This window comes from Procambarus clarkii, chromosome 16 (assembly GCF_040958095.1).
Source record: "Procambarus clarkii isolate CNS0578487 chromosome 16, FALCON_Pclarkii_2.0, whole genome shotgun sequence".
In the NCBI taxonomy this organism is placed as follows: domain Eukaryota; kingdom Metazoa; phylum Arthropoda; class Malacostraca; order Decapoda; family Cambaridae; genus Procambarus; species Procambarus clarkii.
In genome coordinates, this window is record NC_091165.1 from 27,532,496 (window position 1) to 27,550,401 (window position 17,906).

General features: G+C 37.6%; 1 protein-coding gene across 7 annotated transcripts in view; it reads right to left on the minus strand.

Moving 5' to 3' along the window:
- Positions 1 to 413: 413 nt before the first annotated feature.
- The window catches only part of LOC123760005 (uncharacterized), a 105,755-nt gene continuing 88,262 nt past the window's right edge, over positions 414 to 17,906 (minus strand). For 5 of the 7 annotated variants that reach the window (XM_069325380.1, XM_045745338.2, XM_045745339.2 and 2 more), the window contains 10 exons: positions 14,614 to 14,797; positions 13,146 to 14,195; positions 11,849 to 12,298; positions 11,390 to 11,514; positions 11,036 to 11,153; positions 10,229 to 10,345; positions 6,848 to 6,973; positions 3,880 to 4,494; positions 826 to 2,932; positions 414 to 553 (listed from right to left, as the gene is read on the minus strand). In XM_069325380.1, coding sequence (XP_069181481.1) covers positions 864 to 2,932; positions 3,880 to 4,494; positions 6,848 to 6,973; positions 10,229 to 10,345; positions 11,036 to 11,153; positions 11,390 to 11,514; positions 11,849 to 12,298; positions 13,146 to 14,195; positions 14,614 to 14,779 — 4,836 coding nt within the window. In that variant the 5' untranslated portion in view covers positions 14,780 to 14,797 and the 3' untranslated portion in view covers positions 414 to 553; positions 826 to 863. Of the gene's footprint in view, positions 554 to 825; positions 2,933 to 3,879; positions 4,495 to 6,847; positions 6,974 to 10,228; positions 10,346 to 11,035; positions 11,154 to 11,389; positions 11,515 to 11,848; positions 12,299 to 13,145; positions 14,196 to 14,613; positions 14,798 to 15,581; positions 15,777 to 17,906 lie in introns of those variants that run through there. The other 2 variants (XM_069325381.1, XM_045745340.2) reach the window with 2 other exon arrangements.

The window sequence follows — 17,906 nt, forward strand, 5'->3', positions numbered from 1 at the left end:
TAGAGGAAACTGGGGGGGGGGAACCATTATTGGTTTCCCCCCATTTTGTCAAATGGGGACAAGCCACCAGTTTTCTGTTCCTGTTGTTGAGGCCACTAGATGGATGGTGGCCCTCGGGTAAATTTAGGCAATATCAATCTTTTTCTAATGCTTACAAAAACATGAATTTTTACTGAACTTTAACCATCTTAACATTTTGGATGTTAAATTTGTCAACTTCTTTCATTTTACAAAGCCAATTGTTAACTTATAATAAATTTGCTATAAAATGAAATAATTTCTTATGAAAGCAATTCATCAAAGTCCTGTTCGTCAGTGCCATCTGAGCAGTCTTTAACTCCATTATTTAACTGAGAGAGAGAAAGGCAAGTGCCATCCAAACACTGCAATTCTGGACAAATCTCCGGAGGTAAGGTGACTGATTCAGCTGTTGTCTCTTCCAGTAGTGTAGTTGTTTCTTCAGGTACAGAAGTTACTACACTCTCATCATCATTAAAGAAAGAAGTTTGAGTTTCAACAGAAGCCGAAGATGGCATTGTTGATGTAGTGAACTCTGTGGAAGGAGAAATTTGTTAGGCACTGCAACTGTACAACAAAGTTATATAAAAAAGTGAAATTGTGTAATTCTGGTTTTAAAGTAGAGAATATTATTTTTATGTCCAGCAATACTTTTAGTAAGTATTAATTTGTGTTAATATTTACCGTACAGTGTTAAGTAATAGTCGTCAATATTTTAGTCGTCAATGTTTTGTCTAAAGAAAGAACAGTCGATCACGAAGAGGATTGAACATGCAGTTTGAAGCACACTGAGCAACTTATACATACGTGGTTGGAAGATGTGAGGTATGGCAGATTTTCCTGGTTTATTTTTGTATATTACCATGTAAATAATGATTAGGCGTATATGGAAGATATGCCGGAGAATGATTTATTGGCATGTTAAATCCCGAGGACTCTTGGCCATAGTAGAGCGAACTGGAGCCTGTTCTACGTTCAAAGTCGTAAGTCACTGAACTAGGATCATATGCTTGCTGTTCATCACCTAGACTCTCTTCTTTGGGCATAAATGTCTTTGAGCCATCATTCTGAATATTACGATAGGCACTGCCTGATGAATGAGGGGAGTAAGGTTGTGCTGGAAGGGTAAAATGAGGTCCCTGAACGATTACTGGAGAAAGGGCAGATGAAGCAGGTTCATTGTCAAATTCTGTTGATGCTACTTCAGCAGTTGCATCAAAATTTATACCTTCTTTGAGAAACTCCTCTTGAGGAAAGAAATGTGAGCTAGAAGATATTCTAGAGGTCCGTAGTGTGGGACGTACACGAGTTATACGTGTAGGACCTACAGAACGATGATTTGGGATTCTTAGCCTTGATGAACTTCTAATATTGTCTGCTCCTTCCTCTGTAACCTTTTCCTCTTCTACTGCTTTCTTATCGGAAACGGTTGGACTGTTATGCTGGCGTTCTCTAAAGCTTTCAGTTTGACGTGACTCATAAGATGGGGAGGGTGGAAAACGAGAAGAACGCCACTGTTGAAAACGAGATCTGAAGCTCCCAGAGGAGCTTGATTCAGAATCTGGTGGTGGAGATGTAGGTGAATTAACATACGGAGATTCAGAAGGCCTCTGTGTAGAAGGGCGGTTGGTTCTGGAAAAGCGAATGCTACCCCGCATTCTTCCAGGTGTATCTGATTTTCTGTTTTCTTCTGGGAAGTTAGTAATTGGTATTGCAAGGTCTATATCTTTCAGTTTAGTGTTTGATTCTTCCAAAGACTCTTTCTTTGTAACCTGTCTCTCCCTTTCTGTTACCAAAAATTTACTATCCAAGTAGCCTTCATTTGTCTTTGATTGTGCACCTTTGACTGTATTTTGAGGAGCTTGCCCTCCTGGAAATTGCTGATAATCATCTCCATGATGCTCCAGTATACTGGAATGTTGAACACCTCTCAGTTGAGAATCATTATTTGAAAGTTTTTCTTTTGAGGACAATTTTTGATTATTCTGCAAAAGCTTATGCCCAAGGTTTGTTTGGAGTGTTTCCTCTAATGACTTCTGCTCTTGGAATGCCTGGAGCCTACTGTTAATAGATTGTTCATCAAAATTTAATTCTTGAGATTCTGTTATAGAAGCTTCATTAGAAAATAACTGGTCAGTTTGGAATGGCCGAGACGTTTGGTAACCAGTCTGAGTAGGTTCTAAGGAGGAATACTGAAAGTTTTCTTCAGATGAATATTGGTCAGTATTTTCATTACTCAATGGGTTTTCCAAGGAAAAAATGGATTGGCGAGATGATGGAAGGCCATCATGGTCGTTTGATAACTGTTCAGTTTGAGACACATGATTCACAGGTTGCTCCCCAAACTCTTCTTTTTCATTAGAATACTTCTGGTTTGGGGGTAATCCTCTTTGACCATTAGGAGCTTGTCCATATGGTGGTGCTTCATTTAGAATGGGCACTTCCCCAGAAAACTGTTGAAGAAGTTCACTCTCTTCAGATTGCAGCTGCAATTGTTCTCCACTACTTAGAGGATTTGGATCACTTTCCACAGTAGTTGGTTCTCCAACAAGTGCTGCTTGTGAAGGAACAAATTCCTGCTGTATAGTATCATCAAAATTTAGTTCTCTTGCTTTATCTCTAGAGTGAGGAGAATTTTCAGAGACTAATTCAGCATAATCATATTGATTAACAATGAACTCATTTCTGCTTTCTATAGTCTTGCCAAAATCACCACCTGGTAGTGGAAACTGTCCAAGGGGTGCAAGAGCTTCAAGATGTTCTCCTGTAGAGGAAACTTGTGTCACTGATGGATGTTGTGTGTCACAGTTGGTCTCGTCACTATTGTCATGGCAGTCATCGGCACCATCACACATCCAAGACACTGGGATACAGAAGTCTGTTGTGGCACACCGGAAGTCACCATAGTTGCAGCCTAAGACGTCATATTAGGAATATTTTAATAAGTGAATTTAGCATTATATTTTCATTAATATGAAAGATTGTCAAGTACCATAACTATACTAAGACAGTTTGTATGTCTAGAACTTGAGTCAATGAAATTAAAATTAATAACTGATTAAAGACACTCAGTATTTTGTTTTGGTCAGAAACCTGTTTCATGCATTAACTAACAAATATCAGCAATGAATGCACAAATTAAATGTTAGAAGCAAAAATAATATAAAATTCATATACGTATAACAATTAATTCTCACATAGAATTTAATTAATTTCATGAAGAAATTAACATATGATGAAGAATGTGACAATATCAGACCACGAAGGAAGGATCAAGACAGGAATTTCCTTACGTATTTTTGTATTTAAAAATCCTTCTGAAGATGTATTATTAAATACACAAGTACTTAAGGAAATTCCTGTCTTAATCCTTCCTTCATGGTCTAACACATACACACACATACATTGTACTGTATATCTGTACAGTACGTATATGCAAAACAGACAAAATACAGTAAAACTACCAATACAGTAGTTCATGTGGCTCCAACCCAAAAATCTCCTCTACAATGAACAAATTTAAAAAATACTCAATTGAAAGTTTGTAATTTGTCTTGAAATAATACAAGAATTACCGCTTCCCAGATTTTAGGTCAGTCATGCAGTCTTCCCCATGTAATGAGTATAAAAGTATATGAGGTATAAAAGATGTTTTTATCACGGCAATGGTGACAATGGAAGAGGCAAAGATCAGTACAGGTAGTTAGCAGTAAATGTTCTTTTACAATCCAGGAACCCCAGTAAGAGCAGTGTATGTAGGTAAAAGGAAATTTTATCTTGGAATCAGACACAGTTTTTCCATCATAAAAAGGCATTCCCAAGCTTAGAAAGGGCACAAGGTGATGGCATGCTAGAACTCACCAATGTGTGTGCAGTTTGACTCATCAGAACCATCATGACACTGTGGTATACCATCACACACAGTTGTCAGGACAATGCAGTCTGAACTATCATGACACAGGAATTTATCATGATCACAAATTATTTCTGTAGTAGTAGTAGCAAAAGTTACATCACCACTAGGAGCAATGTTCTGACTGGCTTCCGGTAAACCCTCAATTGGTTGTACAGTTTCCCCAGCAACAGGTTCAATCTGTACATCACCTGCTGTTACTTCCTGTTCTGCAAGGTCAGTACTTTCACCTGATGAGGATAAAGTTTCATCAGGATAATCAACTGAGTAATCTATGTTTGCAATAGGGAAATCTTGTGACACTGCAGAGTTGCCATCTGTTGTAGAAAAGTCTACTACTGTTGGATTAAATCCAGTATTGGTAATAGGATACTCTGCATTTGCTGGAATCTTTCGAGCTGCTGGATAGTCAGGGTAGTCAGCAACTGGATATTCTTCATGTGGGATGTTGTGTTCTTCTGTAGCATAATCACTGGTCGAAGAGAAATCTTCAGAGGGATTTGGGCTGTGAAGTTGTGGAATGCTGTTGGAGTCTCTTCTAACGCCCACCACATCACCCAGAGCTGTGAGTCAGGTTAATGTGTCATTTGCAGCATGCAATTTATAAAGTCCAGTTATTTGCAGTAGGGATTAGTGTTTAGCATTATGCAGGATGTCAATCAAGTTTGCTTTTCCAGGAAAATAGAAAGAAGCTATCCTCACAAAATTGCAACATAAAATACCACAGGCTTAATACTACTGTACTTACATGTATAAACCATGAATGGTCTAGAATGACAGTTTTATATTTAAGCTAGCAAAAATTACTTTATTCATATGTTAAATTTCACTCTTAGAGAACTTTAGTGTAAAACTGCTTCTTTCTTTTCCCTGGTAGGATATCCTAATTTTGAATCAAAACAATTAATATGGGTCCTATGACAGTGGTAAGTGCAGTCGGGTCATATCTGTAAGGTCTTGGGTTCGATTCCCACAGTAGGACATATATGAATTTATGTAACATTTTCTTTCACCTGATACCTCTGTTCACCTTGCAATAAACATGTATCTGGGTGTTAGACAATTGTTGTGGGTTAGACAATTGTCCTTGGATAGATCGTTAGTAGTTGATCTAGGGGAACCTCAGGCTAACAGACTTCATGTCCCCGACTATGGAAAACCATAAGATTTAATCCATTTCCCCGCCCGAAACGCTGCGCGTACTAGTGGCTTTACAAGATTGTAATTACTATATTTATGTATCCTCACAATCCCAATGTACCTTCTTGTATATATATATAAATAAATAAATAAATAAGGTAAACCATTATAAAGTATTTATGGTGCATCCAAAAATTAAGAGTACAGGTAATTTTTCAATGTTTACTAAAAGTAATTAAATGCATGTTTAATGTCTTGAGGGTTGACTAACTTTACCCTCCAACAGGACTTTTATTAAGCTCATTTTATCCATCTTCATTTCTATTAAAGTATTCTTGATAAGCATTATGCCTATTAAAGTGAATTAAATTACCATGTTGAGCAAGAGTGGAGTTACTTACCACTTCTTAAAATTACTTCACATTCTTGTTTTCCATAAGATGGACTAAAAATAGCCAGTTAAATGTATAAAGCAGCAAGTATATTATGTAGAATTAAGATATTTACAGTGAATTAAAGTCTTTTTCATTATAATGATAATTCATAGAGTCAAGGGACAGGCAGCCAGTATATACATACAGTACACATTAGCTTTATATAAAGGTTGCTCAGGGTAAAATTCCTGACCCCCCCCCCCAAGATGCAACCCTACAGCAAGGTGATTACCTTCTGGGTACCTATTTACTGCTAGGTGAATAAGCGCATTAGGTGATATGAAACAAGCCCAACCATTTCTGTCCCGTCCGGGATTCAAGTCTGGAATTCTCGAGCATGAGTCAAGATGGGACCCTACTTATGGATTTCCTTATAAAAGAATTTGATATTTGAAGCAAATGTCATCCAAACTCAACATTTTCATCACTGATGAAAATATATTGTCTAACTTTATTGGCTCTCATTTGTTAATTTATTCCAAGCTTTGGCCTGTTATATGGTCACATGTTCATTATTATCTATAAAATTTTACAAATGTCATATTCAGTCATGCTAACATCACCAGGGTTTGTCACTATAATCTCTCACAGCTATGTTTTAACCTTTTGTTTGTACCTCATATTGCTAATCTGTTTATAAATTTTGGAACCATAGTTTTTTATCATATCTTTTAAGTGGATAAAAAATATCATATTTTCTGTGACTAATTGTACTTTCATATATTCTAGATCAACATTATACTGTATTATCAAGTTATGAATGAAGTTTCACAGTATCATCAGACTGTTAATAATCATGGCATGCACACAAATTCTCACTCACACACATAACTATGTGAATACTGAACACACATTGTTTCATAACCTTCAAAGTTAAAACTAAAGAATTAATTATATTGAATTATTTCTCAAATAATTTTTTACATGCTTAAAAAATGTACAAATCCAAGAGATAGAGGAACAAATAGTTTGCATGATAAAGAGCAAATGAAGAATAAAGAGCCATAAACAAAATAAATAATAAGAGATGAGAGCAACTCTAAGACAACTATAACATGCAAACATCATGCTCAGTGAGAGGTTACAGACAAAAGTTTAGGTACAGAATTAGATATTTAAAAAAGTGGGTAATTTCATGCATGCTACATACTTATAAAATATATGCTAATAGAGGTTATTTTGTTACTGCTTTCTTGTTTAATATTGGGCACTTGCACTGAAGTCAGTGGCAGAAGCAATTACTATTAAAGTGCAAGTCGCATAAAATGCACATGTATCAGCCAGTGACTGTACTATCTTGCCCAGATATAAGATGTACTAGTGACAGCCCCTGGTGACTGACCTGGAAGCTGGCCAGGGCATGCTGCCTCATCAGAGTGGTCAAGGCAGTCTGAGCGTCCATCACAGACAAGTCTCTTGGCCACACACCGCCCGTCTCCACACCGGTGCTCCCGCCCAACACAAGGCTCTGCATCACCATCACCGTAACAACCAAGGCCATACCAATTAGTTCATATTAGCTGTTGCTTATTATATTCTTGAAGATATCTAGGCCAGCTCAAACTTTACAGTAAACCCATGGATTATGTGCTGTAATATTGCACATACAATATTTCTACCAATCATGTTAAAACTAATCTAAAACAAAGTGAACTTGAACTTAATTTATAAACCTCTTGTATATAATCTCCACCAACATCACCTGCCTATTACTTAACATAGTCGACTATTTCTGTAAGAGTTTGCTAAAATAAAAATAAATATAGGTCGAATGCCTTTTCCAGTGTTAATATTTTTAATAAAGCCCCTTTTTCAGAGAAATTATCACTACTGTAAGTTACCTAGCATTTGAAAACTGTATATAACATAAAATATTGGAAACAATGACCATGTAACTTGGAAAAACAATTTTGGTCTAATTCAATTTAGTTAAAAGTACAGCAGCCAACAAGCAGCTCTAAATTCATCATATTGTATATTTTTTTTAATCCGAAAAAGACGTTAATTACAGGATTACAAGTCTGTGTTATTAACTAACTAGAAGTGGTACCTGGTGGTGCCCAGGATGGCCCGTCTCTTCCTCCATTTCCATTCCCCCATCTTCTCTCTCCCCCCCCCTCCCCACTGCTATTCCATCTCTCTCCCCTCCCCACTGCTATTCCATCTCTCTCTCCCCTCCCCACTGCTATCCCATCTCTCTCCCCTCCCCCACTATTATCCCATCTCTCCTCTCACCCCCACACTTATCCCATCTCTCTCCCCCCCCATCTCCCTATTCTACCCTCCCCTCTTTTCCCTTTTTGCCTGTCTGGCTTCCAACTTCGAACAAATATTTCCTCTAGAACTGTACCGAATTCACTTCTAAGTCAAGAAATCCAGGGACTTGGCCAGCCACCTTTCACTAATTTTGTGGAATGGGGGGTTCATTATTGGGCTTTTTCCCCCTTTTTAATAGGACCAAGAGGACTGACCCTGAATAGCCTATGTTTGTCATGTACCCAAGAACATTCCCCCTGTATAACTGGGTGAGGCTAGCCCCCAAGCATCTGGCATCCAACCTTGGACAGACAAATAGACATTTTCTCTATAGAAATAATAAGTTTAATGTCAAAATACAGGTGACTGACTTGTATCCACCCCCACCCTCTTTGCTTAATACAGGTGCCATATTCACCCTGCCTTTCTTAATAGTAGTGACATATCCACCCACTTAACGCAGGTGACATCCACCCCCTTGCTTAATACAAGTGACATATCCACCCCCTTGCTTAATACAAGTGACATATCCACCCCCCTTAATGCAGGTGACATCCACCCCCTTGCTTAATACAGGTGACATATCCACCCCCATTGCTTAATACAGGTGACATAGGGTCTCATAGTACAGTTGACTTCATCCTCAACTCACAATCGGGGATCCCAGGCAGGATTCAAATGGTTGATTACATTTCGTTTCAAGTAATGTCTCTTTACCTAGCAGTAAATAGGTATGCAAGAGTTAGGCAACTATTGATTGCATATCAATTGATTGCTCACAACCTGATCAAGCAGGCTGTGAGCAGTCGCGTCTAACAGCCTAGTTGACCAGTCCAGCAACGACGTGGCTTGGTCGAGGATTAAGCCGCGGGGACATTGAGCTTTGAAATCATCGCAAGGTAAAAAATAATCCTGGGGAAGGTCAGTAGTTTGACCTTGAGTGGTGGACCTCAATACAAGCCTAAAGTTGTGTGTGTGTAATTACCTAAGTGTACTGTAATTACTCGATGAAAGCTATGCTTGTGGTGTCCCATCTTCCCAGTACAGTACAGTACTCTGTCATATACCGCTTTGAAACTACTAACGGTTTTGGCCTCGATCACCTTCTCCCTTAACTTGTTCCAACCGTCTACCAGTGTAATTACCTAAGTGTAATTACCTAAGTGTAGTTACAGGATGAGAGCTACGCTCGTGGTGTCCCGTCTTCCCAGCACTCTTTGTCATATAACTTAAAATAATTTGTAATCCCAGTAAAGTGATATACTTTTTGAGAAATTATGGAGGTTATGAAATGGGTTCGAACTTGCGTTTTTGGACTTCAAAGACAAACGCCTTCTGCAGGTATCACCTGCCTTCTATGTGTGTGTGTGTGTGTGTGTGTGTGTGTGTGTGTGTATATATACTGTATATAAACAACTACACACTGTGGAAGATGGTTTTAACAAGTTAAGGGAGAAGGTGATTGAGACCAAAACTGTCAGTAGTTTCAAAGCATTATATGACAGAGTAATAGGAAGACGGGACACCACTAGCATAGTTCTCATCCTGTAACTACACTTGGGTAATTACACATACATACACTGGCTTCCTGTCCCCAACAAAGGGAATTATTAAATTATATTGATGTAACTATCTCATAAAGCATTCATTCAAGTGATTTGATTGGTTCCTTGCCTTGGGGAATTTCCAACTCTTCATATTATGTTACTAACAATTTTCCTAATGCCATGATTATTCAGTATTTCTCAAAACTATCCAAATTTATTAACTTTGACTTTAATACTGTTCATACTAAACTAGCTAACTGGAGATTGCCTCTGTTTCTCACATGAGACCCGACATCTTATCTTCTATTAATTCCAATCATCATCAGTGATCAGTCTCACATACATAGTACTATAACCAAACATTCATTTTAGTGCATTTCTGTTCGGCCTGTCATCTTAATCATGTACTTTTCTAAGTTATAACTACACCACAATTTTTTCTTATATAAAACCTTACACACCACACCCAAATTGGGAAGTATTCACATTTGATTGCCAGTTTGAATAAAGTACTTCATAAAGGATCTAGGGAGGTAATGAAAAGTGAAATAATAAAAGAAATTTTAAAATGAAGTGCAATAACTAAAAAAGCCCAAACATTTATATAAAGAAGAATTATCCCCCAAAAGTGTAAAGCAGTGCTAAGCATAAACATGTAGAAGCAACGCTGAAACCAACATTTTCAGAGAACATAAACTAAAGCATTACTTATTATATATACTGTATATATATATATATATATATATATATATATATATATATATATATATATATATATATATATATATATATATATATATATATATATATATATATTATATTTATTATATATATATATATAATATCCTATATGAAAAGTAAACTAAGTGAAAATTAACAGTACTAGGCAAAAAGGAAGTTTAGTGATGTGGTAGACTTACCATTTGTCATGTCAAAACACACAGCAGGATCCGTTGAGTCAGGGAACCTCTCACAGTTAAATACATCACTTAGGCCAACCCCTGAGATGACGAATTCTTGACACGTTGAGGCCACAGCTGTGACATTGAGTATGTAATTGAAAATTAATTGAGCAATGAGACCTGATGTATTTCTCAGGTAAATTTGTGTAATTACCATATATATAAATGCAGTATTATCAAGAAAATGGTGTGTTCAGAATATGAACACAAGTTCAATCGCATTACAATGCCTCAATAGTTTCCTAATACTGTACTACTGTATAGTAATATTTAAATATAAGACTGTAAGTGGTCTTTAGCTTTAGTACCTGCCTGGAATGCTATGCATGTTAGTGACTTTGGAAGAATGTACCACTTAATCACAAATGTATGTACTCTCACAAATCATTGTACCTTCTTGTATTACTGTATATAAATAAATAAATAAATACTGTATATAAATAAACAGCTACTGGCAAAAACTGCTGAAAGCAATAACAATTCTAGAAACTCGGATAAATAGCTAACTTCAGTGTAAGATTTTAAAACAGTGGAATTACATTTTGTAACAGTATCCTGTACTTGTAAAATGCCAGAATCAGGGATAAAGTTCTAATTTAATTCTTCAAACACTTGTTTAATATTTGTAAAAAGATGGACAAATAATTCACATCTTACATATTACACTTCCAGATGCACTATACTTTACACAAAGATAAATTTATATGCATGCTGTGCTAGAAACCATCCTAAAAGTTTAACTTCTAATAAAACAATAAAACTTACATCTGCAGAATGTCCTGCAAGGAGGCAAAATTGTTCCATCAGCACTGCAGGGAGGTTCCAGTATAGCACAGGCATATTCTTGTGCTCTTGGTGAGCAACGTGATCTTACAATCACATCCTGAGGGAAATATGCACTTGATATAACAGTACAGTATTTGATAAAAATTCATTTATTTTAAAATAGATAAAGCATCACAATTACAAAGAACTTTTCTAAAGTTACCCGAGGGCCACACTCTCTCTAGTGGCCTCAACGAGACTAGGAAGTCAGTGGTTCATCAAAGGTCATCTCATTTTTCTTAACAATTCATGTAGAAAAGAAACCTGAATAGGACTATCGGTTTATAAACTTACCCTGAAGAATGGAAGAGACGATTCATGAAGCTCAACCTCATTTTGATCATTAGCCCAGTTCGGGAAGGCAGTGAGAGAGTATGGTAAATTACTGCACATTTCCAGTTGACGAGGACGGCAAGTATCTAAAATAAAAAAAATATATTGTGGGCGCAGTTAATGCAACCTGTAAAGTTCTCAAGAAATGTCTACATATTAGATGACACTTATCAATACAAAAACTTATGATTCGGCTATCAAAAGCCAAAGTTATACTTTTATTTTTTCTTCTAATTATCAAGACCATAGAAACAAAAACCATGCTGTACCAGTTTAATAAAACTATACGCAGTTCTTTCAAATTTTCAATGATGCAACTTTGTCCAAAATTATGTCAGTTGTTAGTTACTGGATCTACCACTAATTATGAAATGGCTACATGCAACATCAATACAAATTGTAAGTGCAACTTGACCCTACCGTGAGAAGCTTCTTCAGTCACTGCTGACTCTTCTGAAGGTTTATCCGTTGTTAGTGCTGCTTCCTCTTCTGTTGTGATTGGGAAATGAAGTTCAGGCTGGGCTTCAGGTAATGTTGGCGATTCTACATACTCAGTTGGTCCTTCTGGGAATGACAGTTCTTTTAGAGTTTCAACAGTTGGATTTTCCTCAGGGTTTTCAGTGGGTTGTTCTTCAGGTAGCGCTTGTGAAGAGCTGACAGAGGCATCATGACGAGGAGCTAGAGAATCCAAGAGAGGAGGGAGACCACCTCCTTCACGCAGCTCATCTGCTGTAGTTTGAAATACTGGAGTCGCATTACTTTCAGATTCGGCGCGTGAGGCTGGTGTAGTGTCTAGAGATGGTGCTGGTATGATCACCAAAGCATCATCAATTTTATGTGGTGCTGAAGGAGCAAATACTGCATCGGAACCTGTACAGTGTATCAAAAAAGTTATTTACAAGAAAATATGTTAAATATATTATATCCTATTGTGATGGTTGTAACAGAACCCATGAGCACCACACCAGAAATAAATACAGTTTTGATATTCCTAGAGTACGTCTTAATCAAACTAGAAATGCTCTGCAAATCAAGGGGCCCAGAATGTGGAATGACCTTCCCAACCATGTTAAAGACTGTACCTCTCTCAACCAGTTTAAGATAAAAACTAAACACTACCTAATAAATTCCCTGTAATCTACCTCACTCCTCTATTGTCAACCCATGTCTGTTATTTTTTTTTTTTTTTTTTTTTTAATCAACACTGTTTGTCAACCTATTGTATTTGTGCTGCTTTTTCAGTCATGTTTCCCCCTTTTTTTTATCTTTATTTGTATTTGTTCTCAACATCTTTTATTCTTTATGCTCAATTAGTATTAAGTTCTAGATATTAATGTTTTCTTGCCCGAAACGCATTGCGTAATAGTGGCTTTAGGCATTGTATGTACTAGATCTATCTATATATCAATCCATTAATGTAACATCACTTGTATGTATAATACATTTTGTGTTAATTTTATTTTATTTTCCACTTCATCTCTAGTGAGGACATTGATAACATTATTGTTACAATATTTACAAATTTACTTAATATTGTAATAAATAACTTTAGTGGCATATTCATTTTACTCCCTTTAAATTAACTGAATTATAGAAACTTTTACTGATCAGGGGCAGAAACTGATGTTACTCCAGCTTTATGTAGTAAACAGTAGAATAAAACTGCATAAAGTATAAACAATCAGAGTGATATAATATAATTGTATTATATACACACCTTTATTTTCCAGTATCACTTCATGATCAACTTCTTCACCTGGCACTTGTGCAAGCTCAAATATCTGTTCTGAATGTCCCCTTTCATGTTGGTGATCACCTTCCTTGTGCACATGTCCATGGCCCATGTCACCTTCCAAGTGCACATGTTCATGGTCCACATCACCTTCCTTGTGCATGTGTTCATGGCCCACATCACCTGCATTGTGCATATGTTCATGGCCCACATCACCTTCCTTGTGCATGTGTTCATGGCCTGCATCACCTTCCTTGTGCACGTGTTCATGGCCTACATCACCTTCATTGTGCACATGTTCATGGCTCACATCACCTGCATTGTGCATGTGTTCATGGCCCACATCACCTTCTGTGTGTGCATGTTCCTGGTCCACATCACCTTCCTTGTGCATATGTTCATGGCCTACATCACCTTCCTTGTGCATGTGTTCATGGCCCATATCACCTTCCTTGTGCATGTGTTCATGGCCCACATCACCTTCCTTGTGCATGTGTTCATGTCCCACATCACCTTCCTTGTGCATGTGTTCATGGCCCACATCACCTTCCTTGTGCATGTGTTCATGGCCCAAATCACCTTCCTTGTGCATGTGTTCATGGCCCACATCACCTGCATTGTGCATGTGTTCCTGGCCTACGTCACCTGCATTGTGCATGTGTTCCTGGCCTGCATCACCTTTCTTGTGTGCATGTTCCTGGCCCACATCACCTTCACCATGTGTGTGTCCATGTTGCATCTCAACACCTTCATGCACATGATCAGGCTCAGGTTTGGAATCTGGCGTAGCCTTGGACTCGGACTCAGGCTCTGGTTCAGGCTCTGGTTCAGGATTGGGAAGTGGACCTGTATGGTGATGATCTTCATGATCCCCTACTTTGACTTTTCCAAGCACTGGATCACTGGATACATTATATCTGGTGTCATCTGTAAACTCAACTTCATTTATGATATTGGGATGTTTCTTCTCTTTCACTGGGCTACCAACAAATGCTCCTTCTTCCAAACCCAGAGAAGACTCTCCTTCCTTATTACCTAAGATGTTGGGGCAATGAAGCTAAAATTAGGAAAACAAGCACAAAATAATGTAAATAAAAAATATGACAATACAATATTTATTCCAGTTATACAACTACATCGGGCTAAAAGTCTTGATATTCAATTTAAACAAACCCAAAATAGAAGCCAGCAAAATATTTAGGTTCCTACCAAGTGAAATCCAGTACAAGCTTAGAGCAAATAAAAATATCAAAACATATTTAATAGGCTACTGTACTTGTCACCTATACAACTAACAATGATATTGTTTGTAACAATCTCTTCTAAAATACAAACATTAAATAAATCACCAACGTTTAGAATCTGAACTAGTATTTGAAAGAATATGATCTGTTAAAATCATGACAAACAAGGCTTGTAAGACTATCAATAAATATTACTAATGCAAACTTACCTGGCAAAAGGTAAAAGCACACAACAAACAGGACTGCAATGACAATAGCAACAGCCAGTACAACAAGGAACCCCACAATGATATCACGCAGCACCCGGCCTGGACGGAAAATGTTGGAGCAACAGGCTGAATATCGAGGATCAGGTTCCAAAGTAGTTCCACACATGCCCTCTGCATCGTCACCCTAAAAACAAAAAGCACATATATTGAAGTGGTACTAAGTTAAATATACCATATATAAGTCTGCATATGTCCAGTACAAGAGTATTTCAGTTATGTAATATACTGTCATGAAGGAAGCAAGACATGACAAGGCATGACAGCCTTAGTAAGACAATATATTTAACGTGTTAGATAATGCAAACTCCAACGTTCTTGAAGAGGTCTAGAGGGAAACATGGAATCAATTTCATAGATCTATTATGTCCAACTGCTAAATGTGCTCATGCATGTTCATCAAAGGTGATACACTATGTACCTTATAGCCATATATCTGTATTACAATGAAGAAAGGTTGGTTACGAACTGATTAAAATATAATGTAATAAGAAAAGATTTGCAGGTACTACATGCACTGTCTACATGCACTGTCATTCTTGTCAGTTTGTAAACCTGGAAAACTATAGTTTAGCGGGCACGACAGGTTGGACCAATGATTGCCCTTCATACGCTCCTAACCTAAACAAAGTTCAGTTCTGACTATTGTACCTACAAATAGGCCTACCATAGAACTCAACAATATAATTTTATGTTCATTAAATATAGTGTACCGAACTGGAATATTTTAATTTCTTAATGTGGATGAGATTGATACACTTATAGCCAATAAATTAATCTCCTGATACTGTGAATGATTGCAGCAAATAAGGCATATTATAGGTGTGAAAGTAGACTGGAACAGTCTACTGACCAGTAAGCAACAACAGATAGATAAGGCTAATTCTATACACAGGTTAAATTGTACACACGATATAAATCACGAAGCTAGAGGTAAATTAGTATCCGACCGATAGGTGAAACAGCGGGGCCCAGAAGCTGACGTTCAGTTCTACGAGCATAATAGGTACTGGCTGTGCAGAGGCAGATGAACAAGTTCAAGTAGGCAAGGGACGGGAGCTTAGCGCACGCACATGCATGCACTTAAACGCATTTACACGGAAGCTTGCACCCACACAAATGCATTTCGTAAGCACAAGCATACACACGCATGTGGGGCGTGACGGCTGAATGGACAGCGCTCGGAATTCGTAGTCCTAGGGAATCGATCCCCGGCGGAGGCAAACACAAATGGGCAGAGTTTCATTCACACTGATGCTCCTGTTTATCTAGCAGTAAATAAGTACCTGGGAGTTAGACAGCTGCTACGGCCTGCTTCCTGGGGATGTGTGTGTAGAAATAAAAACAGTTGGTTGAGAGGCGGGCCCAAAGAGCCAGAGCTCAACCCATACAAGCACAACTAGGTGAGTACTCAGGTAATTATATACATCCTGCAACATATCGCTGTCCTGCTTTTTAGAACATAAAAAGTATTGTTCATGATTAAACCACGTTAGCTTCATCCGATAATATATAAGATACTGTTTATATATAGAAAGCCCCGAAATCACCTCAAGATAACCTCAAGATAGAAAGAAGCAAACTGTGACATTATATAAGAGGCATGGAACACCATTAAACACTGACAAAATCTGGGAGAAAACTCACGAGAATGCAAAATGTCTCCCAGTTTGCTCGAAACAGAATTGCAAGTATACAATTTTAACTTTACTTTGTCTTGTTACAATTGTAATTAAGCATTCTTGTGCTTAAATTACAAATTGTGCTTTATTAAATAAAATGAATGAAACCCAAAATTTTGTTAGTATCTCCAGTTTTGCCTCCCAAGTAACAAATCCGTGGAGCCTGCATTTATACACTTTCCTCCTATTCGGACACAAAAACGGGACAACTATTTTTCTCTTGAATGTGAGCGCGCGACATATTTTTATGTCTGACGAACAAATAGTTCTATAATATTCAATTCTTATCCGATCGAGTTGGGGATAATATGAAGATGTTTGCCATGAAATTTACGTTTTCTCTAATAGCCACGTAGCCTATTTGGGAGAACGGAATTGTCTTGTATCTTCGCGGTAAAACTATTGTATAGTTGACACGACAAGTGTAATCTACGAAGTTTCTTTATTTGGTGCCGGTCTAACGCATCCTTGTGTGACATTTTATGCATATGTTCTTCTAGAACATTCTATTGCGAACACATTGGTACAAAAATGAAATACGTACATAGAAAATTAAGGTCAGGACAGTGAAAAGAATATATACTTTTCAATACTGGTTTCGCCGATGTGCGGTAACAGGTAACACTTCGCCCACTTCCCACACTCTTGCGGGAGGGCCGCGATCATGATTCTACATTTATATGTATATGTTCGTGTAGAGAATTTTATTGCGATCTCAGAGATACCAAATTTAACGCTGTAGGACAAGTGTGGAGTTGACAACCCTGAAAAGAATAGAAACATTTCGTCGCTGTTTGGAGCTCACGGCTAGTGATCGACGTAGCTCTTTATTTGGTGGTAGATTAACTCATGCTTTGGTAAAATTTTATATATATGATTCTTCTAGAACATTCTATTGCGAACACATTGGTACAAAAATGAAATATGTACATCAAAAATTAAGGTCAGGACACTGAAAAGAGTATACACTTTTCAGTGTTGCCGCTCGATCGCCCTTAACACTAACTTTTTTTCTTGTTTGCCGGGAGGAGGAAAGTTAATATATAACGATTATCAACTAGGCTAAACATAAATTACAGTAATAGTTTTTTTCAGCAGAAAAGGCTATAGGCTACAACGTAGTCTCCACCGGAATGAATGACAATGGGCATAGGTCCTATATACGCCATATACGAACAGGAACTTCTGGTGTATCTAGGCTATCTTTATGATGTGATCGTTCACTACATTCATTAATCTTCCTTTCTTGGTTAACCTAATTTCATAAAGATGAGGACCGGAATTCAGAAGAGCCGGCGGGATGTATCGTATCATCGGCCGGAAGCTTCATAAACAGTGCTGTACTTGTTGACTCCTGTCGCAGCCTGTACCACTCACTCCACCGTTACCTGCTCTCTTCCTCCTGGTCTGCTACGGGCTCACCATAGCCCGTGCTGCTTAGGAACGTGAACGTGGTGAAATGTAAATGAACTAAATTAAATCCCTCTTGGGACAGGCTTGTGATATACCCTGAGTATAAGGAGACCATTCAGCCGAAATGCTGCGCGCGTAATT